This window comes from Opisthocomus hoazin, chromosome 27 (assembly GCF_030867145.1).
Source record: "Opisthocomus hoazin isolate bOpiHoa1 chromosome 27, bOpiHoa1.hap1, whole genome shotgun sequence".
NCBI classification, from domain to species: Eukaryota; Metazoa; Chordata; class Aves; order Opisthocomiformes; family Opisthocomidae; genus Opisthocomus; species Opisthocomus hoazin.
The window spans coordinates 1,310,730-1,334,273 of record NC_134440.1 but is presented as its reverse complement, the minus strand read 5'-3'; the positions used below and the strand labels follow the sequence as shown (position 1 = coordinate 1,334,273).

Sequence of the window (23,544 nt, the reverse complement as noted above, 5' to 3'; positions counted from 1 at the left end):
GCAGCTGCGCTGGGCCGTCTGCGCTGCAGCAGTTTTTTTTCTCCATTTCTGCTACGAAAGCAGTTCCACAACGTGACACCTCTGCGCAGAGCTGAAGCCCAACCATCAGCATAACTGGGAAGCTGGGGAGACATCAGTCCCACCTCCCCAGGACCCCCAGGAAGATGAGGCAAAAGCCCAGGCACCCCGCAGACTTTGGGAATAGATGCCGAGAAGGACAGAGTTCCCATCTAGTATTTCAAAAAACGTTTTATTTACAGTATCCTACACCTCCCCCCCCTGTCAGTGGTTTTCCCTACCTGAGAACCCCGTGAGCAGAATTGAAACCGATCCCTGGAAATGAGTGGGGAGCCGCAGAGGCTGCGCTACAGCCACTGGAGCAGGGCACGGAGCAGCGCCCACCGCGCAGCCGAGAGCGGGGCAGGAGGCTCCTGCTGCGGCCACAGCCGGCTGCCGGCCCCTCGGGGAGGTCCGAGCCCCGCAGAGGGATGCAGAGCGATGGCACCCACGGGAGCGTTGGAGCTGACAGCAGCGGCAGGCACAGCGCGCGAGGGCTGCAGGCAGTCAGCCCCTTCCACCCCAGAGCAGAGCGACGCAGCCCTCCCCAGGGCTCGAAGCCCCCTCCCCTGGCCTGGGACGCAGGCAGTGACAGCAAACAGTGCAGACACCCCATCCCCCACCTCCCAGAGCTCCATGTTGCCACCAGCATGTCAATGCTGGGGAGGGGTCTTTCGCCGGGCTGGCAGCTGTACCCCCTTTCCCCACGAGACGCAGGCCCGAGGAGCCTCGCAGGCCGGTGCCTACCGCAGCCTCGCAGGCAGCCGGCAGTCCGGAGACAGTCCGGGGCCCCTGCTTCTTCTCAGCTGAAGAAATAGGTGGAATCCATCACCTTCTTCAGGTTGAATTCGCCTGGGGGAAGTGAGGGAGAGGAGAGGTCAGAGGAGAGCTGGAGATGGGGGCGACTGGGAGAGAAGCTGCCCCAAGCCCTGCTTCAGCTTCCTGCAGAAAACCACATCAGCTCAGCCCCTGCTGCAGGGCAGGTCGAGGCAGCCGGGATCTCGGGGGCCTTCCAGGAACTGATGTCCCTCCAGATTTATCTAGGACAGGGGTAGGAAGAGCAGGACAGGCGTGTGTAACAGCAGCAAGGCAGGGAAGGGGGCACAAACCATCGAGCTGCTGGAGCTGCTGAGCGGAGCACTGGCCTGGTCGTTATGCGAAGGCACAACAAAAGTTAGCCAGATGGTCTGGCAGAGGCAGGGACAAGAGATTAGGAGGAGTTAAACTAATTGCCTTAATCCCATTGCATGTCTATCATCTAGATCCCAGCAATTACGGTGCGGGTGCCTCACTCCCCTCCCCAGCAAACGGAACGAGGAGACAGCGACCAGGGACGGGATGAGCTGGGTCAGCCCGGGGAGAATCCCAGGGGCGCAGCTCTGGGGAAGGCAGGGATCGCTCCCAGGGACGCGACGGGCGAACGTCCTAAGGCGCTGCCCCACGGCTCTGCAGCCCAGCACAGGCAGCAAACCCCATCTTCGGGGACAGCTTCAGCACGGCTGGACAGACCACCGCTATGTCCAGCTTCTGACGCCACGTGAGCTCAGCGAGTTTGGGGGCCCCTCCCCATCTCACTCCCCTGCCTCCAAACGGCTCCCGAGCCTTGCGGTTCCTGTCCTCAGCTCCTACCTGTCCTGGGGACATTCGACAGCTGCTCCATCAGCTTCTTCTGCCAGAGGGCTCTCGTCTCTCTGCCAGGGCTGGATGAACCAGAAGGAAAGCAAATCAGCAAGGGAGCACTGGGAGAAGGCGCACCCTCCCCTGCTCCCCCACGCAACCCCCTTCCAGCACACATCACACACCCTGCAGAGCTCAGCCCCTGCTGCAGCAGCCCCAGGCAGGTGCTGAGGGGGCTGCAGACCCTGCCCAGGACGGGGTCGGTCTGTGCTGTCTGGCTCCGTGGTGGTAACCGGGGACCACACACTGGGCCAACCCAAAGTGTCTTCACCGCTCCTTAGTGCCTCCGCGCAGCGGGGAGCCCAAGGCACAGACATCATGGCCCACCCCAGGCCACCCAGGGATTCAGGATGCAGACAACTTGTTTTTTACACCGAGGTCTCAGGTAATTTGGGCGTCAGGCAAGATGGAAACACAGCGTCCTTCCAGAGCAACCCCCAGGCAGACGACACAACCCGTGAGCATCGGGGCACAACGACCCCGGGAGAGGGAATCGGTGCAGGTAGGAAGGAGCGTGGGGGGGGTTCACCACCAGCCAAGGAGTACCTGCAGTACTTCTCCAGCATGAACTCGGACAGATCCTGCAGGATCTTCTCGCTGTGCAGAGCCACAAACTGCTGCCGACAAATCTGATCCGGGGAGCAACGGTGAGTTGCAGATTAACAGGCGTTTTCCCCTCCTTCCCCTCAGTGCTTCTCAGCCAAGACAGGTCAGAGGCGAGGGGCAGGGAAGGCAGCAGGCAAGAGTGGGGAGGGGGGGCTGCCAGACAACAGTGGAGCGAATCAGGCTGGGGAGGGGGGAAGCAGAGGCCAACCCCCATTTATCAATCTACTGTACAACAGCCCTTGCAGCACTCCAGGGGAAGGAGCCCAGGGCAGGACAGGGGCACCGACTCTGCCAGGCGCTGTGTTTAGCTCCGATTTGTGGGCACACGTTCTCCCTTGCACGCTCCTTGAAGGGTGGGAGGAGATGGGGCTATGGCACCAAGAAATCAGCTGCAACCACCAGCAAGGACCCCAAATTACCTTGCCCAGGCAAATAAATCATTCTATGGAGCAAAGCCCAGGGGAGACAAGGGCTGGCAAGTGCCCAGAGGACAGATCAGCAAGATCCCAGCTCACAAGCGACCCAGGAGGACACTTTTACCTGGTTCATGACGTCCACGGTGAGCGCGTGAGTCCAGTAGCAATCGTGGACCGAGACGAAGGTCAGACCCTGCCTGGGAGGCAGCAGAAGGTGCCATGAAGCAGCGCTGAGAGCCCCGTCTCTGATGTAGACCCTCTTGCTGGGACATGATCAGGGACCACGCAAGGACAGGGACTCCCTGCACAGCGCCCGCGGGTCCTCAGAGAGAGACGGCCGAACGCTGCGATCCGCCTGCCCCTGCCCTGCTGCCTCCCCTCAGCCCTTCTCTGCCAGAAACCCCCACCGCCCTCCCACCAGGGAAACCTCTCCCACGCTGCACACCGTGCCCTGGTGACGCTCTCCAGCAGCCAGCGAGGCCCGGAGCCGGGCAGAGCCCCGGCTGCCCGCTCCCTACCTGAGGCAGTGCAGAGCCGTCAGCATCATGTGCGTGGAGTCCAGGGAGTGGATGAAGTTGGGTGGGAAGGCGTTCTTCTGCTTCACGGTATCAGGCTTCCTGCAGCACAGAGCGGGAGATGGGAGGAGCTGGGGCACTTCCAGGGCCAAAGATGAGCGTGCCAGCACAGAGCCAGCGCCAGCCAAGACCGGGGATTGAGTGAGGCAGCCCTGGAGGGCCCCAAGGCCCTGCTGAAGCACAGGGTCCTGCTCCTCCGGCCGGCTTTCTGCGGCTCAGGGGGATACCAGGAGCTTTGGCACACATCGGCAGGCCCCACTGATGGGAAGGTTTTGTCCCCAGAGCGCAGGCTGGGGACAGCAGGGGCTCAGTGGAGACCGTGGTTTCATACTTACTGGTTGGTGGTGGAGGTTTTCACACTCAAGTTCTGCATGCCACAATTCAGCTGCGGGGAGAGACACAGGGGACCGGCTGTCACACCGCGCTGCCTGCCTGGCACAAGGCACTCGGCACCGCCCGGTACTTCTGGGGAGAGGACTGCGCCGACCACGAGCTACTCTGCTCTACAGGAAACATCCCTGGCTGCAACCAGAGGCCTGGCAGGGACGTTCCCAGGGCGTCCCAGTCACCGCGGCAGCTGTCACTCCTCAGTGACACCTTGCCTGTCTCCCCTCCCGAGGATGCTGGCAGGCATCCTTCACCCCTTCCCAGAAATACGCCGACTGGCCCCTGCGAGGGCTAAGAGAAGGGCTCCTGGAGGTGAGCGGCGGTGAGGACGAGAGGCTGGGGAGACGTGAGTCAGTGCAGCAGCGCGTGGGAGGCGAGCGCAGCGAGGCTGAATCACGCGAGCCCTGAGGAAGGCTCCTCGGCGTGGGGAACGGGCCCGTGCCCCAGCTGCCTGAGTGGGACGGGAGCAGCGGAGCTTCCTCATCAGCCCACCCACACACTCCGGTCTCTGCAGGGAGCGGCGAGGCTGGAGGATGTGCCTGCACACACAAATCCTACCTGCTCTGCAGGCTCACCTGCAGGCGATGCCAGCCTGCTGGGCTTTAGCTTGCTGCCTCGCAGCGCAGCGGCCCCCTCCCAGCCTGCTGCTCCCCGGGGCAGAGGGAGGGGTAGGCGAGTCCCACGCACCAGACACTCACCACAGTGGACCTGGACCGATAGTAGGGCTGCACGATGGGGAGCCCCAGCGGCGTGACCCACTCCACCGTCTGTCCCGACTGGGCAATGAGCTTGGCACTCTCCGTCAGCCAGGTCTTTAGCAGAGGGAAGCAGGGAAGAAAGTGGCTGGAGTTAGTACGGGCAGCTGGGAGACGCCATCCTCTCCCAGCACAGGCGAGCCCGACTCCTGCCACCAACTGTGACTGTCCAGCGCTTAGGGGGGTTTGGCCCTGCAGCAGGCACAATCCCACACCTCTGGGCTGGGACAGGAGGCTCCACTCTGGGCCAGGACCCAGAAGAACCATCTATCCCCATAGAGCATCCCCTGGTCTATGTATGGGTGGGCCAGGGAAGAAGAAAAGGCAGAGAGAGATACGAGGAAACAGGCACCTTACCTGGATATCTCGAGTTGCCGAGAACATCTCCTTGATGCCATTGAATACCTGCTTTACGAGGTAGTGAGATGCTTCCCACAAGTATTCCTGCACAGATCAAAGGCAGAGCAAGGGGTCAGGCAAACAGGCAGCAAAAGATGCGAAGCCTAGCGATGAGACCCAAGGTAAGCTAGAAGAGCATCTCCCTGCTCTCTGGTGCCTCAAAACTGCCTCCATCACAGGCTGTGCCAAGCCTCACGCTGCTGCAGATGGCTGTGGGTTGTGATGGAGGGAGGCTGAGATCAGCATTTCAGACGGCTCCTTGTCCAAGGACAGGCTGATCTCGGCGTAACATCGCTGGACAAACAGGATGCTCTCGCTGCCTCATCTGCCCCAGGAACGTAACACACAGCAGAAACACTCCCAGCACCAACCTGCCTTGGCAAGCCACCACTCAGCAAGGACTGTCTCACGGTGGGGTCGCAGAACAAGCAACAGGCATCAGGAGGAGCAAACCTCCACGAGCTCTGCTAGAGGCAAGGGCCACTTCCAGAGGGAAGAGGGCAGCCACAAACCTTGTCCTGCATCTCAGACACCAGCTGAGGCTGCCACGCCACCAAGCTGGGCCCAGCAGGGATGAGGAGCAGCCCCACCTGAAGAACCCCTCCCCACCCACCAGTGCTGGCAGACAGCTATCCTGCAGGCTGGACACGAGGGCTCAGGCCTGCACGTCCCTCTGCTAGCTGAGATCTGGGGGGCAAGGAGAGAGAAAGGCAGGAAGGAAACCCGCAGGAAGGACAGTGCCAGTACCTCTCCCAGCAGGGACCGAGAGCTAGGCAAAACGCTGCTGGGGAAGGCCAGGGCAGCCACGATACCTCAGGGAACTCTTCAGTCTCCTTGAGACGTTTCTCCATCTGCAGCCGCCCGCCGTAGCGTGTGACACCGTAGACCACCGTCATCACCGTCTGCTTCACCACCTTGCGGCTGATGAAGCCTTGCAGCACCCGGGCAATCTTCACCCCCTGCTCTGCATCCTTCTTCCGAAACTCCTCCACCTGAGAGCACCGGGAAGGTCAGCCCCACTGCGAGCCACGCTGGCCCACACCATCTCCATGGCTTGGGGACAGGCAGGGGGGCCATGCGAGACCCTCCCAGCTCTGCGCTGCCTGGCTTGAGCTCCCATCAGAAACCCTGCAGCCCATCTTCACCAGCCCTGGTTAACAGAGATCATCTGCTGAAGGAACCAAGAGGCATCATCTGCATCTCTCGGATAACCGTGCCCGCAGAGCCTCCCACGGCTGGCTCAGCAGAGCCGCGTCGCTCGGCAGCTCGGTGGTGCTGGACATCACAAGGACATGACACAAGGACTGTGGCTCGGGACTCAGGTTCTGCCATCTCTGCCACCCCAACGATAACTCTGAGCAAAGAACACACTCTCTGTGTACTCCTCCCGCACTCTGGTGTGGTGTAGCCTGGATAGAACACACCAAGACCCAGAGGGAGAGCCAGGGGGTCAGTGCCAGCTGAGCGAGCCTGGTAGGTCTCAGCACAGCTCCCAGCAGGCTCATTTCACATCCCATCTTGCCAAGCAAATAGAAGACTTTGCAGCAGTGCCAAGGGCTGAATCTCTCCCCTCTCCCTCCTACCCAGCTCCAGCAGAGAGAATCCCACAACCTGCAGGCCAGGCAGCTGCAACCAAGAGATGAACACTCTCAGCTCTCTTCCACCTCTCTACCCTGCTTTTCCCAGACTTCATTCAGGAGAAGTGAGGACAGCAGAAATCCCAGCGGATTTCTCCTAGCTGCCTCTGCCAGGACAGATCTCCAGCCAGATCCCCGCTGCGGCTGCTGCAGTGGTTCCCATTCAGGGCAGGACAGACTCCCTGTCTGTGGCCAGCTCCTGCTTTCCCAGCCCTCTGTACACTGGTCTTGACCTTTCTTCCTGGGAGCTGGGGTGACCTGGTGCAGCAGTGGCAAGAGGTGGAGGCGGGTCCCCGAGGACACCTCCCGCGTCCCCGCTGTGCCTCACCTGCTGGGCTACCGCACTGTAGACATCCTGTGGGACGCTGCAGGGCATCAGATTGACAGAGATGGCACCAATAAGGTCCCGGCCGAGAGCCGCGTAGTGCTGCAGACCATTGCAAGAGCCATCCTGCGTGTGGGAAGAGAGCAGGGCAGAAACAAGATGTTAGCACGTGGACGGAGCCCTGCTCACCAGCACAGACACTCCTGGCTCAGAAGGTTGTCGCCACTGTCACCCCCTCTCCTCAGACAGGTTTGCAGCTGAGCTCCCAGCAGTGGCCAGGGTCACGCCAGTCTCCATTTTCCTTCTCGCTAGTTTTCTTGTCCAGCTCTCATCACGAACTACCGCTGCCTATGAGGTTTAAAAAAAGAAAACCTCACATCGCACTGCCCCCTCCATGAATTTTCAAAAGCATCAGAGCTCTGTGGAAATGCTGAAAAACAGAAAATTTGGAAAACGACAAATCTGGCTGGGACGCTCAAAGGAGCTTCAAGAGCCGACAGTAAAGCAGCCTCAGAAAGCCCAGGAGTGGGGTCAGCAGAGGCAGGCCAAGCTGAAGACCCCTCGGCGAGGCACAGCTGACTCCGAGGCTCCAGCTCCTGCACTGCCTCTGCTCCGTGCCCGATGAAAACATCCTTCTGACAGAAGCGGCTCCGACCCGCCTTCCCGAAGCGGCAGTCAGAGGCATGCCAACCGATCTGTCACAGCAGCTGCCCCGACAGCCCTCCCAGGATCACGATCAGCTTGAACGAGACGGGCAAGACCTGCATGACGGCGTGGAAAGGCCCTGCCGCTCCCCAAGCAGCACCAGCAGAAATGCCTCCCACAGAAGATGTGCTGCTGCTTCGGACCGTCCCTGCTCCACCTGTGCTTGGGCTCTGCCAGGTCACAGCGGCAGGATCAGGCCTCCCCTTCCCCCGACACGTCCTGCAGCGCAGCAAGCTGCGGAGCTGAGAACTGACAGGGCTCCGGCAGCCCTGCCGCGGCAGAAGAGCTGCTGCGATTAACCAAGCGCTGGTGACTCAGGTGGAAGGAGACTCGCGTGCCCTCCAGAAGAAGTCTTTGCTTTAATTTCATTAACAGCACCCTCCACACGCCCCCAGCCGCTCTCCTGATCTTTTGTTGTCATAACAGTATCAGTTTAGACGGTCTCGTATATATTCCAGACCATTGCTACTGACAGAATACATCCCCATTCTCCCCCCTCCCCGCCTCCATTAGGGCCATCTGATCTTCTAACGAGATAAACGAGCAAACCCTTCTCACCAGGAAAACAATTAATCATTGTCTCCCATGCAGCAAGGGGATTTATGAGTGCAGACAGACAGCTGGCCGGGCAGCGGCTGCAGAGCGATCTGCAGACCTGCTGGGACGCGACAGGGAGGGCTGCGCCCTGGCTAAGGGCAATGGCTGCCGGGCTCCTCTCTCCGGCCGGGACGGACAGATGGACAGATGCCCGCAGAGGGCTGAGCGGCACTGAGCGACTGCCCTGCTCGGAGCGCGGGGACCAAGCAGGGACAGGCAAGTCCTGCGAGACATGGTGAGTGACAGCCGTGTCACTGAACGTGGGGGACAATTCAGCTCTGTCCCTGTGCCCCTCCTTGGAGCTCCAGACCTCCCATCGTCTGCCCCTGCAGAGCTGCTTGGCTCCAGCCTCAGAACAGGAGCGGAGAAAAGGCCCCCAGAGCCCCAGCACAGCCCCAAGCACTTCAGACGGGCAGGTGCTGCCCCGGACCCACGCCACATCCCACCCAGCCTGGCTCGGGCTGGTTTCCAGTCCTGATCCCATGGCTGGAGAAGGTAAGACTGGCCCAGCTCTCACCCTGCGGGCAGCTGATGGCGATCTCCCAGACAGGCTCTGCTCCAGCCAAGGGAAGCAAAACAGCACTTAACTATACTGGCTCATTAAGGGCTGCACACAGCAGCAAATTACAGGAGACCTCAAGCCAAGATGCCTGTACACTGCACTCCCATTCTTAAGAAAGCCTGGTCACATGGCGTAGGAAGTGCAGTGCTGGAGAGCTGGATGCTTCTGCCCTGCCTGTTTTCCTCCCCCGCTCAGCCACGTGGGCCGTGTGGATCCGCTGGGCTCCCACCTGGTGAACTGGGAAGTGAGAGACGTAGGCTGCTGGATCCGGGGACCTCGAGGCTCTGGCGATTTCCATACAACACGCCAAAGCTTGCCAGGGTTCGTCGGTGTTCATCCACCACTTCCTGCCCTGGGAAGAGGGAAGCACACGCTGCTAGGAGCGGGCAGTGCTCTTGTGGCCCCCAAAGCACAGGCAGGAGCCCCTGCACTCTGGGATATACTGGGCAAGGCACCTCCTCCCACCATTTCCTTGTATTTCACCGTGTTTTCAGATAGAAATGTGCTATTCGGGAAACTCTGCAACGCTTTGTTTCCCTCTTTCCTCTCCAAGCGCTATCTTTCAAAATATTTTTGTTGCAAAATCAATCTGATTCCCATTTTTTTTTACTTTCTAGAAGCTATGATAAATAAAAGAAATTGTTAAGTCAAATTAAAGATGACACTGATCCCATTTTTCCTTAGCGAATTTGGACAATTCCTATTTGGACTCAAACACAGGGACCTCGCTGCCTTTCAGTTCGGTCATTAAAGGGGACCCTCCCCACCCGCCTGGGGCTAGCTGCAGGCTCCCAGAGCCCACACTGTTCCCCTGGGGTCCAGGGTCCCACCATCCCACCCCAAGAGCGAGCAGAGCCCTGCCAGCCGTTCCCCACGTACGGTGAGCGGGTGGTCGGCAGAGTCCAGGATCTCCTCCATGATTTCATTGGCGTACTCCAGCCGCTCCTGCAAGGCGTTCTTCTTCTTCAGCCCCGTGAGGTTGATGAGGTGGATCTTCAGCCAGTCAAGGCCATTGGGCCCCAGCGGCTTTCCCTCTGCAAAAAGCAGAATGGCCCGCGTGACATCGTTACCGAGGTGGTTGAAATAAGGTGGGCAAGGGTAAGTCCTGCCTCGGAAGTCCATGTTGTGAGGAAACCAGAACACCTTGTCCCTGACGTAGTTGGCAATGGAGAGCTTATAGAGCGCGTCCATGCGCAAGCTGTGCATTTCAGCTGCCTTCTTCTTACACAGCAAGAACTTGTGCTTCTGGGACTTGTTCCAGGTAGAGGAATTGCTGGAAGCAGCAGGAGGCCTGGGGGCCTCAGAGATGGGCGGTGGAATGTCCAGCTTCTCATTGCCTTTGTCGTTGAAGATGGAGATGATGATATCCAGCACCGGCTGGTTAATCTTCCAGGCACAGTTGCCCAGCTGGTTCAGGGCATCCAGCACGGGGTGGAGGTTCACCAGAGGACACTGCTCCAGGAGCATCTGGTGCTGGACGGCCCCATCCACAAAGCGCATCAGCTTGGTGTCGTTCAGCACAAAGGCACCGAAGTGGGGGGAGGTCCAGGGCACAGGGGGGCACAGCATAGGTATGGCGGAGGAGTTAAAGGTCAGCAGGGTCTCTGCAGCATCTGACACAATCTGGGAGAAGATGGGATGGGGCTTTATCAGCCCAACCTGGAGAGGAGAATCAGAGAGGTGAAGGTCAGCAGCAGAGGATTAGGGCTGGAGTCTGGGAGTGCATGTAGTCCATTAGCTGTTACATGATGATCATGATAAAGACTGACACTGTCCACACAGAATCAGAGGCTCCTCTAAGCATCCCTGAGCAGAAAAGGCAGCAGGGAGGGAAAAGGGCCTTGTGAAGGCCCGGTTCCAGTGGAGAGGTGACCTGCAGTCCCAGAGCCCCCAGGACACGGCTCACCTGCCAGCTGCTGCGGAAGGAGTAGATGTGGTAGAGGACGGGGATAAGCTTGGGCTCCAGGCGAGGATTGAGGATGTTCCTGGGCACCTTGACAGCCTTCACCAGGAGTTCCAGCATGTGCATGCCCAGGCGCATGAGGAGCATGTACGGCCAGCTGCAGTCCTTCAAGTTCAGGGAAGGCCCAAAACCTGCTTCTGCCACCAGCTTCTCCCAGTATTCCCGCGGCAAGTACTCGTCGGGCTGGGAGATGGAAGAAGAGTGGGTCAGCTAGAGGGGGCAGCCACGCTGCTCCCAGGGGTTTGCTGGATGGGATCTATGTACCTGGAACATGGCTGTGAGAAGGACCCTCCTGTCCCTGTGAGGTCCCCCCTGGCAGGGGGATTTGGGGAGGGACCACTGACACGGCTGGGGCCAGCCCAGCAGCGAGACCCTGCTGCTGCTGCAGGCCAGGACAGCGGTGCTGCAAAGCCCTTCCTCTCGCCACATCCCTGTGCTGACACCCTGTCCCCCACCATCCTGACCTCCTTCCCAGACTGCAGATCTGCCTCCCCCGCCACGCACACACAGCGCCGGGAGCGACCTGGAACCTGGGCCTTGTGCTTGCGAGGAGGTGGACAAATGGCCTCACCCCGTCTCCGCTCTGCTGCTCTAACCCGCAGGCCCCAGGGACGGCCCTCTCCCAGGTGTACCCACCTGGCTGTCCTTCGCCAGAAGGTGGATGTAGTCCTCATAGATCTCCTGCACCTTCTCCAGCTGGCGGCTGCGCAGCTTCCTCTGCGTGATGTACCTGTTGTAGACTTTGGAGCCCAGCTCCCGGGCCAGGACAGCCAGGGATTCTCCTTGTGGAGAGAGGGTGTTGAGGATCTGAGAAGGGGAAGGCGAAGAGGGTCTTAAGGAGGGAGTAACAGAAAGATGGAGCAGAAAGACAAAGTGGGAGTTAAAGCCCCTGTGTGGGAAGCATAGAAAGATGATGATTCCCATGATGCTGAGCAGATAATGAGAAAGGAAACATGGCCAGGACAGAGCAGGGGCTTCTCTGGCTGCTCACACTGTACCCAATAACTTGGGCAAACTTTGAGGCTCATGTTCTGATTCTGCTGGTCTGGGCGGGACATCAGCGGTCTGTGGCAGCCCTACGGCTGTCCAGGTGGCCCCGTTCCTGCGTCTCTGCGAGGGCAGGGCAGGGTCCTACCTGCAGCATGATGCCCACGTACTCCTCATCTGGCAGCAGGTACAGGTAGGGGTAGAGCATGTTGTACCCCGACGCTGTCTTGAGCCTGGACATGCTGCGCTTCGACTTCTGCAGGGCCTGGAGGATGGAGTCATGCCACTGGGAACGAAGGGTGGCCAGCACCTTGCGCTACGCCGAAGAGGAAGCAAGACAGTAAGGCTGCAGTGAGCGTGTCACCAGGCAGCTGCCCCACTCTTCAGCCCACTGACCCCTGCATCTCTCCCACAGGTCCCGAGGGCTGCACTGCCGCCCTTCCCTCCAGAGGTGCAGCCCCAGACCCCCTGAGCTTTACCGCTTTGATGGCCTGTGGGGTCAGAGGCTTGGCTGACTCCACTGACTCGATGGTGACAGTGTTGTCCAGCTCCATCTCCAGCTGCTGCTGGAAGCGCTCCTGCAGCTCCTGCACAGAGAAATCCAGCTTGGGGTAGGACACCATCTTCTCCTGCAACAAGAGCAAGACATTAAGTGCCAAGAGCCAGAGCAAGAAAAGCCGTGCTCATTCTCCCAGCTTCCCTGCAAGAGGCACACGGCAGGAGTCCCTGCTGAAGGCACTTCTCTGGGACGTCTGAGTCCAGAGGTCTGCGGTCTCTGGCTGGCAAACCACAGAGAGTCTGGAGTAACAGGCCTCTCCAGAGGCTGCTCTGTTTCTGTGTCATGGCCAAGCATCCCTCCAGGCACCTCCTCCAGCATATGAAGGTCATCTCCAGTTCCCCTGCCAGCCCCTGGCTTCTCTGTTCCTCCATAAGGCTGTTGGTAAGGATATTCACTTCCTCAGAACAAAGAGCTGCCTGATGACTTGCGTGGGCTATTCAGCAGAGATCGGGCTAAGAAGTTCTTCCCATATTACAGCCCTGGGCTGGACCCAAGGACACCTGTGACCACCACTTGGCCAGCTCCAACACCTCCCCGGGCTGCAGAGACATCCCTGAGCTCCGTGGCTTACTTTGGAGTAGAAGTCTGGGAGCAGAGAGGCCTTGCAGGTCTGGGGCTTGGGTGGAGGGGGCAGCTGGTAGTTGGGCTGGACAATCCTGATTGCGCTCAGCACCTTCTCCTTTTCATCTTCCTCAAACAAGCACTGCTGGAAGAGCTCATCTACATGGAAACCATCTTTCTTCAGCTGCTGCACACACCTGAAGAGGGGCAGATAAGATAGGCTTAATCTTTCACGGGGGACTGTGAGTGTTGGACAGAAATCAGCACACAGTGAGGCAGGGAACAAAGTTTCTACACAGAAGACGAAGCAGGAAGAAGTGGAGGGAGATGGGGGTGACCCCTTTAGAGGATCCAAGAGCCTCGACTGTATCAGGCTCTTCCTTCCTCCCTTGTGCCCTCAGCAGCATCACCCACGCGAGATACACCACAGGACAAAGCGCCATGGCTCTCAAATCCCTGGCAGCCACAAGAGCAAACCCCTCTGCCACAGCAGGGCTTGGGGGCTGGGACCTGCCAAGAATTAGCTCTAAGCACAGGGCTGGAGACAGACACGGCTCCAGGCCGTCCCAGGAGTGCTGCTGGGGCCTCCCCACGCTGGTGGTTCCCAGCAGCTTTCCCCTGTGCCACCCTTCGCGCCAGGGCAGCTGCAGGAGGGTGCAGCCTCTCCTGCTCGTTGGAAAGGCTCCAAGAGGAGCCCGGGGGAGCGGGGTGTGCCCCATGTGCTTGCCCTGGGACGCTGCTTCCCTTCTCCTGCACACTCATCAAAACACACTTCACGCAGCACCGCTCAAAGCCTTGCACCAGCTTGTGCCTGACCGCACCGATGTCTGCCCAGCCCCAGTCGGGGGAAGAACGGAGCAGAAACGGGCATAACCGGGAAACCCACAGCAGGCAGACGCCTCAGTCCACCACGAGCATGACCTGGGCAGCAGGACGCTGTGCTGCAGGAACACGGGAGCTCTCCCTGCGCTCCGCACGCAGCCAGGAGACAGCTCAGGGCTGCAGGAGCTGCTGGGGTGGGAGCTGCCTCCAGAGCACGGCTGTCCCAACAAGGTCACTTGCCTCAGGTTACAGCGATCAATTATCCACCCCTCCAGCCTGCACCTCTGCCGAGCAGGCGGCTTTCACCTTCACACTCGGGTTGAGGAGACTGAGCTCCACTGCCCTGGTGAGACTGAGCAAAAAGATGCAGGGTCCTTCACCCTCAACTAACCCTGCTCTCCCCTCCAGCCCGAGGCAGCAGAAGGGACCCCACGGGGCTGGCCACAGCTTGGGCAATGGCACAGGGGACTGCGGGTCGTGCACCGAGCGAGGGCACCGGCGCACAGCTTGCAGGACGAATGGCCCGAGCACCAGGAGTGGATGCGGCCCCTGCGAGGAAGCTTTCTTCCCTGCAGCCCCATCGCTGCCGAGGACCAGAATCCCACACCAAGAACTCCCACTCCCCAGCCCCACAGAAAACTACCCCACGCAGCCCAGCTACAACAAGCAGCTCCCACCTTACAGCCTCAGAGGGACCCTGCAGGCTGGGAGCAGAGCGAGAAACAACCCCATCTCACCCGCTCCTGGCACAGGCTCAGTGCTCCCGGCCACGCCGCTGCCAGGTCCCGCTGGGAGAGCACATGGGGGAGAGGAAGGGAAATGAGGGCTCGTACCCACCCAACGCCCGCAAACAGAAACAGTTGGGAAACACACACACGCACACGCCCTGGCGAGGCTCGGGGTTGGCAAATCCACGCGGGTGTGCTGTAAACATCTGCCTATAGACAGCCCTACAGCAGCACTGCTGCATTGGCGCAACACCCACACAGCCAGCCAGTCACTTCCAAACCAGGTGACTAGAAGACAATCACTCAGAGGCATCTAGAGCTTGTTAGCCAGCCAAGTGACAAACCCCTGAGCCAGCCAAGAGTGTTTGTGCAGCATTAGCAGATCCCCAGAGAGCTTTCTCCGTTCTCTGGCAAGGCAGCTGGCTGTGCTACCAGACCAAGCACCGGCCCCAGACCCAGCCAGGAACTCGCGGGGCTCCTTCGGCTCCTTGCTTGGCGTCTGACACTTGTTCTGCCCATTATGTGCCACGAAATCCATCTGAATCTCCAGATCACACTCCCCCAGAGAGCTGGCACCCTGCAAAACCAGCTGTCTGGCTGAGCCTACCAGGAAGGGCAAACTCCATGGAAGTGCTGTAAAAACGAACGCCAGAGCCATTCCTGCTGGGCAGTGACAGAGGGGCCGGCGGGAGAGCGATGCCCAGGATGGGTGCAGAACCAAGGGGTACCTGACTGAAGAGAGGCTGCTCCCCACCCAGGGAGCTGCTCCATGAGCTCTGGGGAGAGCAGACACAGCCCTGGCCAGAAGCAAGGTTGTTCTCACCTCCTACATCTCCCTTCCCCGCAAGATCTCAGATAAACTCCCACGCAGCTGGGGGCAGCAAGGACAGCCCGCTGTGGGAGCTCTGCCTGCCCTTAAACCTGGCCACGAGAAGACAAGCACGCAGCAGGGGCAGGTCTTGCCAACTCCTGGCCAGTGCACCTCCTTCCCAGAGCAAGCTCCCAGTTCTCCCAGCGAAGCAGCAGGCTGGGGACACGCTGCCCTGGGGCTCGGCACGTGAAGGGTGTTACCTCTGAATGACTTTGGGGGACGACTGGTTCCGGCCCATGCACTCCAGTGCTGCCGAGTAGGAATCCAGGCTGGGCCGGAGGCCGACGGACTCCAGCATGGAAAACAGCCGGTTGATGCGCTGCAGGTGGCCCTGTGGACAAGAAGGGAAGGGACCTGTGGACACAGACATCAGCAGCCCCAAATCACAGCTTCACACCCCTCTGCTCCTGTTTAAACTTAGCCAGGTCTGTCCTGCCCCATGCCCTTCGTTCTGGGACCAGTGGCCTGATTCCACAGCCTCATATCAGCTCCTTGCCTCTCAGCAGAGGCCAAGCCCTCCCTGAAGCCTTGCTGAAGGCACATGTGACAGCAGACCAGGGCAGCAGAGGCAGCTCGGTACCTTCCTGGCCCAGCTCCGCATCACGACGTCGTACGCGCTGATGTTCAAAAGCCGTCTCTTCACAGGGGAGCTGTGGTACAAGAGAAGCAACCGCTCGGCCTCCTCCGGCTGCTGCAGGAACAGGAAGCATTCGAGGTTGGACAGGATGGTCTGCTGCAGGACCTTGTACTGGTTGCTGTCCTTGGCCCCTGGCACCCTCTGAGACCTCTGCGCCTTTGCAGCCTTCTTCACTGCCACCGCCCTGGGCTTGCTGGGGCTGTAGACACTATGGGAGACAGCGTGGCTCCGGGCAGCAGCCACCTTAGCCTTTGCGCTCTTCTGGTTCTTCTGGCTCTTCTTGGCTTTAACTTTGGCCTTCGCCTTGTCCTTTGCCTTGCCCTTCGGTTTGGCCTTCGCCTGGCCTTCCAGAGCTGGCCTGGAGGCAGCAATGGATAATTTCTGCTCCACCTTCAGCTGCCGGATGTACATCTCCTTCTTCAACTTCTCGACCCAGCTGCTGGGCTGGGCCGGGCCCTCGCCCTGTCCGCTGGCAGCGGGTTTCTCCTCCGTGGGGCCGGGGGCCACCGCTTTCCCCAGCGGATCCTGGTATTTGTCACTCCCCAGCGGGGCCAGCTCCACTTTGTTGACCATCACCTCCGGCACGTTACTGGCCTGGAGCTGCTTCACTCGAGCTTTCAGCACTGCTGAGAAACACACAGGCGGGGAGAGGTGAAGGAATGCAAGGCACGGCACAAGGTTGGTCCTACCCCAGGGCCTTGCCCAGTTGTCCCTCCTTGGCCAGCCCCCCTCTCTGCAAGCACCTGCTTCGACCACTGTCTTTCTGGGATCCAGACCACCCCAGCATCCCGGGGAACCCAACAAGGGTTCACTGCAAGGGAAAAAGCACCAGCTCACGCTTGTCTAACCTGCTGCCTGGCCACTTCCCTGGGCCTCTCCCAAGGACCTCATGCCCTCAGCTCACCTGGGCAGAAAGCCCAAAGCCAGTGCTCGCTCCAGGCCAGTCTGCGGGACCCTCGCACACCCTGGACAGACTCTTCTACCATCCCTTAGGACCACCCTGCGTTTTACAGCAACTCTGTGCTCCCTGTGGGTAGGGTGGGCCTCCAGGGCCTTAAGAGAGGTCAGAACTTGCTCAGGGAGGCCAGCAAGCCCATGGGAAGCCCCACATCCTTGCCCAGGCTACCAGTATTTCCAGTGCCAAGTGTCTTCTTTAAGGCTACACAGAATGGGAAGACTTCTAGAAATCCCCTGAGGACACCAAACAAGGGAAAGCCCTGCAGCTCTCCCGGGTGCCCTTGACTCACCCTCCAGCAGCTCGGTCCTCTCGCAGACAGCATTTCTCGCCGCCTTCTCCTTGGGGCTGGCGGAGGAGTAGGTCCTGAGAACACTCCATGGGATCCCTGCAGCAGGAGACACAAAGACCGGGAGGTCACAGGAGGCTTCGCCCCCTGCAGTGCTCACTGCCCCGCAGACCTGCCCCTCACCACAGAGCTCCTCTGCTCAGCTGCGGGTCCCAGCAGCCTCCGCAGCGGTGGCACAGAGTGGGGGGGCAGCGCTGTGCCCCTCAGCCCGGCTCTGACCCCTCGGGGGGAGCACAGCAGCCCCCCGAGCAGGCAGACTCCATCCCACAGCGGGGACAGCACCCCAGGGACGCCCATTTCCGTCCCGAGAGAACGGCAACGCCCCGGGACACCCGCAGCACCCGTCCCTATCCCTGCCGGGGGGCTCCTGACGCAAAAAGCCCTCGTAGCCCCCAGCTCTGTCCCAGGGCGGGGTTCAGGACGCCAGGGACCACCCCCAGCCCCAGCCATGCCCCGGGGGGGGCCTCAGGACCACTAGGCATCCCCCGGCCCCGGCTACGTCCCCAGGGTCGGGGTCGGCCCCCCCGGCCCCAGCCCCACCCGCACGGTCGGGGTCGGACCCCCGGCCCCCCCCGCTCACCGCCGCCCCTCAGGCGGGCCGGGCCCGGCAGCGCCGCCCGCAGCCCCAGCAGCGCCATGCCCCGCGCTACGCCGCCATGCCCCGCCGCGCTGCACTGCGCAGGCGCCGCGCGATGCACGCCGGGAGCAGAGGTTCCGGCGCGGGGGGGGGGGGGGACTACAACTCCCATGGTGCAGCGCGGCCTCGCCCCGCGCCCCCTGGCGGCCGCGGCGGCCCCGACGGGACGGGACGGACGAGACGGGAGCGGAGCCCGTGGGGAGCGGGAGGCGCGGGGGAGGGGCACCCCGCGAAGGGGGGGGCACACCCGGGGCTGCCCCGCGCTCCCCCCCCCCCGGCCCCGACGCGCCTCGGGCCGGGCCGCAGACGGACACCACCCCCCGGCCCGGGACTACGGCGGTCCGGCAGCCCCGCGCCCCCCTCCGCGGTCCCGTCCTCCGCGCACCCGCCGCGGGAGCCGGGGTGACCGGAGCGCGCGGTGCCTTCACCCCGGCACCCTGCGAGCACGAGCGAGAGGCCGGGGATCTAGGGCAGCCGTCGGGGCGCCGATTTATGAATGGGAGGCCCCGCCTCCTCGGCCCCGCCCCGCCCCGCCCATTGGCCGCCGCGGCCCCCGCCCCGCCCCGCCCCGCCCGGCGGCTCGCCCCGCGCTCGGGCCGCCCGCGCCGTCGGGGCCGGTCGCCGCCGCGGCCATGGCCCGCCCGCCGCCCGCCGCCCCGCCGCCCCGCCGCCCGCCGCCATGAGGCGCGGGGGCCCCGCCGCGCTCGCCGCCTGCCTGGCCGGGGCGCTGGCCGTGCTGGTGGGGCCGGGGCCGGGGCCGGGCGGTGCCGTCGGGGCCGGCAGGCGGCCCCCCCGCAGCTACGGGCACCTGGAGGGCGACGTGCGGTGGCGGCGGCTCTTCTCCGCCACCCGCTTCTTCCTGCGCATCGACGGCGGCGGCGGCGTGGAGGGGACGCGCGGCGGGGAGCGGCCGGGCAGTGAGTGGGGCCGGGGGTCCCGCCGCCCTCCCGCCCGCGGGGCCGGGGCTGCGGGGGGGGCGGCGGGCGCTGCCGGGGCCGGGCGCGGGGCAGAGGGGCGGCGGCGGGACCCCCGGGGAGCGCCCGCAGCTCCTGCCCCGCAAAACTCTCTGCCGAGGTGTGTCCCCCGGCCGTGCGGGACCCGCAGCCCCCCCGTCCCCCCCGGGCCCCGCCCGGGCCCGCAGCTCGCTGCGGCAGAGATGCTCTCGGCCCCGGAGCCCCTCTCCCGGGCTCGGCTGACCCCGCGCTGCGGGAGCGATGGGCTGCGCGGGCACCGGCGTGCGCTGGCCCGGGACCCCGCGTCGCTTCGCCAGCTCTGCCCAGCGCCTGGGGTGACCGGGGGGTCCCCTCGTCCCACCCCATCCTGCAGCGCGGCCGGGGGGGCTGCGTCCCTGCCCTGCGTCCCGGGGGGGCTGTGGCTGGGGGGACCAGCTCGTTCCCTGCAGACGCACTGGGGAGGGTGAAGGCTGAGGAGGAGGAGGAGGGATGGAGGAAGCTTCGGGGTGATGCTGGTCTTGGAGCCGAGCGCCCGTGGGGCTGCCACAGGAGAGCGGAGCAGCCCCCTCGGAGGGGACCAGAGCACCCACAGCCCCAGGGCTGGCATGGGCCGCAGGGACACCGCTCACGCGGGGCCCGGGTGGGCACAGCCGGCAGCCCCCACCGCGGCACCCCAAGGGGCACAGCCCGCGGCGGCGTGGGGCGCGGTGCTCACCGGGCCCTGGGGTCACCTCCTGCAGCCCCCCCTGGGGCTGGACCTGCTGCAGGGCCTGGGGGGCTCGCGGGGCCGGGCAGCGTGTCCGGGGGGGACGGCGAGGGTGGGTGCTGCGGGGGGTGGGTGCTGCCCCGGCCGAGCTGCGATCCGGAGCTGGGGAACAAGCAGGCAGGATTGGGCCCCCCTGCACGCAGCGCTGGGCAGAGGGGCTGCGGAGGCAGCACCAAGACCCCGCAGCAGCGGGGAGGCTGCTCCCAGCACTGGGGTCCTGCTGCCCCCCACTCCCACCCAGGCACACTCCGGGTGACAGCGCCGAGGGGACGCGGGAGTCACGGTCTGGCGAGAGCGGGGGCTGCGAGCCCAGGCTCAGCACCCGTGGTATCGGCCCGTCCTGGGCGCTGGGTCCCAGCCCTGTGACAGGGAGGGGGGCCCCAGGCTGGCAGGGCGGGGGTGCTGGGGGCCTGGGGGAGGGGGGCTGCCCGAGCATCCCTGGGGGGCCCTGGCAGGGCTTCAGGGCTCGGGGCGGGGACGGTGCTGCGGGTGGGAGCAGCAGCCCCCGGCCCGTGTCCCGGCGGCAGCGGGGTGCCCCGTCTCCCAGCCAGCGCCGGAGGACGTCACCCGGGCGGCCGCGGGACGGGGGAGCCCAGCCCAGCCCAGGGAACCCTCTCGCGGTGTCAGAGGCTGCCGGGAGTCCCGACCGGGCGCGATGCCAGCGCCAAGCGCCCCAACACGTTCCCTCGCCCGTGTGGCGATGGTGGGGCGGCTCCAGGTACCGCACGGGGCTCGCGCCGGTTATCGGCGCGGCGGATAACCCACGCCTGCGCTGGGCCGGGCTCTGCTCCTCGGCCTCGGCCGCAGCCGCCGGACCAGCCCTGCCAGCGGCTGCGGGGGCTGTCACAGGGCTTCCCCCACGCTGCATCTGCCCCGGCCTCCCCGGGACCCTGCTGGGTGAGACTGGGAGCACTGGGAGCTGCCTCTGGGCTGCTGTCTGGCCCTGGGCTGCTGCCCGGCGCGGCAGGGACCCTTCACCCCCGGCGTGGGCACTGGCAGACAGAGCTCGGCGGAGCCGGCCGGGGCACGGGGACATCGGAGGGGTTGTTTTTAGAAAGGCAGGAGTCCTGTGTTACAAACAGCAGCAGCTCGGGCCGGTGAGCGAGCGGGACGGGCTCGCAGGCGCGCGCCCAGCCCTTCCCCACGCTGCCGCCGGTCGACGGCCTCGTGCGGGTCCTGGGGGGGCTGGGGGGGCTGGGGCCGGGGGCTGGCGGCCGCACCGGGGCACCTGGGCTGAAATCCCGCTGGTACCCATCACCCCGGGGAGCTGAACGCTCCACAGCCCTCACGCTGCCCTGGTGCTGTGCCCACCGCAGCACCAGGCAGGCGATGCCCGGCAGGGCCGGCTCAGCCGGGGGTCGGAGCCTGGTGACGGCCCCTGCCTGGGGGCTGCAGCCCCCTGCGCTCTGCGCGCCGCCGCCGGCCAGAGCCTCCGTGCATCCTCGCGCCCCGGGCAGCTCCTGCCGCGGCGCGCAGCCTGCCCGCACCTCTGCCCGCTGCGGAGCCCCTCTCCCCGTCCCGCAGCGTGGCGGGCGGCACTGGGGCTGGCCGGGCGCTGGTGAGGCCGGGCAGGAATCCGGCGGCCCTGGCGATGCTCTGGGTGTTTCCCATCGCAGCCGCTGGTCCGACCGCATGCCTTCCCCATTAACCGCCGCGCCGGAGCCCGTGGCCGGGCACACGCACTCCAGCCCGGCCATGACCGGGCCCCGCTGTGGCTTCACAGCCCGGCTGCAGCCACCCCCCCCGGGCTCAGCCCCATGTCCTGCTCCACCGCCGCACCCGTCCCGCCCGCGACGCCCGGCACAGGGCCGCGCGTCCGTGCGCGTGCCAGACGGGTGATCGGCGCTGGCACCCGCGGGCGGCACCGTCCCGGCCCCACTCCTGCCCCGCAGCGCTCTGCCCGCTGCCTCCGTGCGCCGTAACGCGGCTGCGCGTCGTCGCTGCCGCCCCGCAGACACTTTGCCCCTTGAGGGCCACGCCAGCCTCGGTGGCCTGAGCGTGGGGGGACGGGCACCGCGGGAGGGGGGCCGGGTCCCCAGGGCAGTGCCGGCGAGCTCGGGGCAGGGCACGGGCAGAGCTGCCAACGCGGGGGCAGAAACGCGAGGTCGGCTCCGGGCAGAGGCCGGCCGGCTGCTCCGGGCACGCGGAGGTCGTGCTTGGCATCGCTCCGGCGCAGCCGCGCTCCTGGGAAGCAGCCGGGCCCTGGGGAGGAGAGGAGTAAAGATCAACCCCCCCAGAGCAGAGGTTCCCCCTCCCCTCGCTCCCCCGTCCCCCCGGCTGCTCCGGGCAGGGTCAGCGGCCGCGTCCCTCCGGGGCCACTTTGCAGCCACAGACCCGGCGTCAGGGCAGGGCCCCTCGAGGAGGTCGCCCGTCCGTCCCCGGCTCACCGCCGCGCTTCGCTGTCCCGCAGGCATCGTCGAGATCCGGTCGGTGCGTGTCGGCGTCGTGGCCATCCGGGCGGTGCACACCGGCTTCTACCTGGCCATGAACGAGCAGGGGAGGCTCTACGGGTCGGTAGGTCGGACGCTGCCTCCCGGCAGGGGCCGGACCAGGGGCAGAGGCGCAGGGCAGAGCTGGAACAGGGGGTCCCACACCCGCCGGGACCCGTGCCCAGAAGCGGGCTCCTGCGTCCCCACGCCCCAAGCTGCTCCCCGGCGCGGGGCTGCGCCCGGAGCCCCTCTGCCCAGGGGACCCGGGGGGGAGCCGGGGTCCTGCCCGGCCGCGCGCAGCCGCCCCTCACCCCCTTCCCTCTCCTGCCAGAAGGAGTTCAGCCCCAACTGCAAGTTCACGGAGCGCATCGAGGAGAACGGCTACAACACCTACGCGTCGCTGCGCTGGCGGCACCGCGGCCGCCCCATGTTCCTCTCCCTCAATAGCAAGGGCAGGCCGCGGCGAGGGGGCAAGACGCGCCGGCAGCACCTCTCCACGCACTTCCTCCCCATGCTCGTCAGCTGAGCCCCGCGGGTGGCTCCGGGCCCTCCTGGGGGGAAAAAAGGGTTGTTTTATTTATGTACATATCTATTTTTTTGCTATTTATTGTTTTATTTTTAAACGCACGGCAGAGGATGGCTGCGGAAGGCCATGCAGCGATGCGGCTCAGCAGCCCGGAGCCCGCGGCCGCCGTGTGCCCGGGGCTGCCGGCGTCGCGACCCTGCCTGCGCAGCCCGGACCGTGCGGCCGACGCTCTGCTGATGGCGTCCCTGCTGCGGCCGGCACGGAGGCTGCGGGGCTGGGACGTCCCGGCGGGTCGCATTTGTCTCGTGTCCAAGCACCCACGGCGATTAAAGCTGTGTTTGTGGTACGGAAGGGGGAGCGAGTGTTGGAGCTTCGATGGTGGGCTTGGCTCCGGCCGGGCAGCGTTGGCCCCCCCGGGGCTGCGGCTGCAGCCACCGGCATCATCCCTGCTGCTGCCGTCGGGGAGCCTGGCTGGTCCCCCCCGCCTCCAGCCCCTCGTCGACCCACAGCCCACCCGCGTGTGGGTGATGCGCCCACCCAAAACCTCGCCGCAGGAGAACACCGCGATGGTTGTTCAGCGGCTCGGAGGGGGGAGCAGGAGAAAGCAGCTGCCGGCAGGAGAGAGCCCGGCCCTGCGCGACTGCTGCAGGAAAGCGCTCGCATGCGTGGCCTGGGACGAGGCAGAGGGGACCGAGGGGTTGGGAGGGTCCCTGGTGCCGGGGCAGGAGTGCCCCGCTGCAGCGTTGCGGTGGGCTCTGCGGGACCGGGGTGCTGGGCAGCACCGCAGGAGTCGGCCCGGACCCTCGGGCAGCCACAGCCCCGGGCTGGGGGGGGGCTGGGATGCTGCTCCCCAGCCCTGTGCAGACCCTGAGCTGGCACTTCGTGAGCAGGAAGGACCAGACCTGTCCCCCATGGGAGCACCCGGGCCACAGACACCGGCCCAAGCACCCAGTGCCAGATCCACCCCCCGGATGGGGACGCGAAGGGTGGTGGGGCATCCAGCCTGGCCCCCCGCCCGGCTCCCTCCATCGGCCCCGGCAGACGGGGAGCCGGGAAGGCGGCCGGTGGTGCGGACCAGCCCCTTGCCTGGAGGGAGGCACGGC

General features: G+C 64.4%; 2 protein-coding genes across 3 annotated transcripts; one reads left to right on the top strand and one right to left on the bottom strand.

Moving 5' to 3' along the window:
• Positions 1 to 236: 236 nt before the first annotated feature.
• POLRMT (RNA polymerase mitochondrial) lies at positions 237 to 17,794 on the bottom strand. 2 transcript variants are annotated; one of them, XM_075444218.1, is made up of 21 exons: positions 17,711 to 17,794; positions 17,074 to 17,169; positions 15,770 to 16,452; positions 15,390 to 15,520; positions 12,779 to 12,965; positions 12,128 to 12,277; positions 11,797 to 11,964; positions 11,298 to 11,468; positions 10,605 to 10,844; positions 9,578 to 10,357; positions 8,928 to 9,050; positions 6,838 to 6,960; positions 5,685 to 5,864; positions 4,831 to 4,917; positions 4,417 to 4,530; positions 3,667 to 3,716; positions 3,275 to 3,373; positions 2,881 to 2,953; positions 2,281 to 2,363; positions 1,687 to 1,757; positions 237 to 909 (listed from the first exon to the last, which is right to left on the bottom strand). In XM_075444218.1, exons 1-21 carry the CDS (start codon positions 17,766 to 17,768, stop codon positions 860 to 862), a joined length of 3,717 nt encoding a protein of 1,238 aa, XP_075300333.1. In that variant the 5' UTR covers positions 17,769 to 17,794; the 3' UTR covers positions 237 to 859. The 2 variants fall into 2 exon arrangements, with proteins under 2 accessions (XP_075300333.1, XP_075300334.1); XM_075444219.1 differs by having other exon boundaries at positions 15,770 to 16,449.
• Positions 17,795 to 18,446: 652 nt separating this feature from the next.
• On the top strand, positions 18,447 to 22,544 carry FGF22 (fibroblast growth factor 22). The gene is made up of 3 exons (XM_075444247.1): positions 18,447 to 18,684; positions 21,897 to 22,000; positions 22,247 to 22,544. The coding sequence occupies exons 1-3, from the start codon at positions 18,447 to 18,449 to the stop codon at positions 22,439 to 22,441; spliced, it is 537 nt and encodes a 178-aa protein (XP_075300362.1). The 3' UTR covers positions 22,442 to 22,544.
• The last annotated feature ends 1,000 nt before the right edge of the window (positions 22,545 to 23,544 follow it).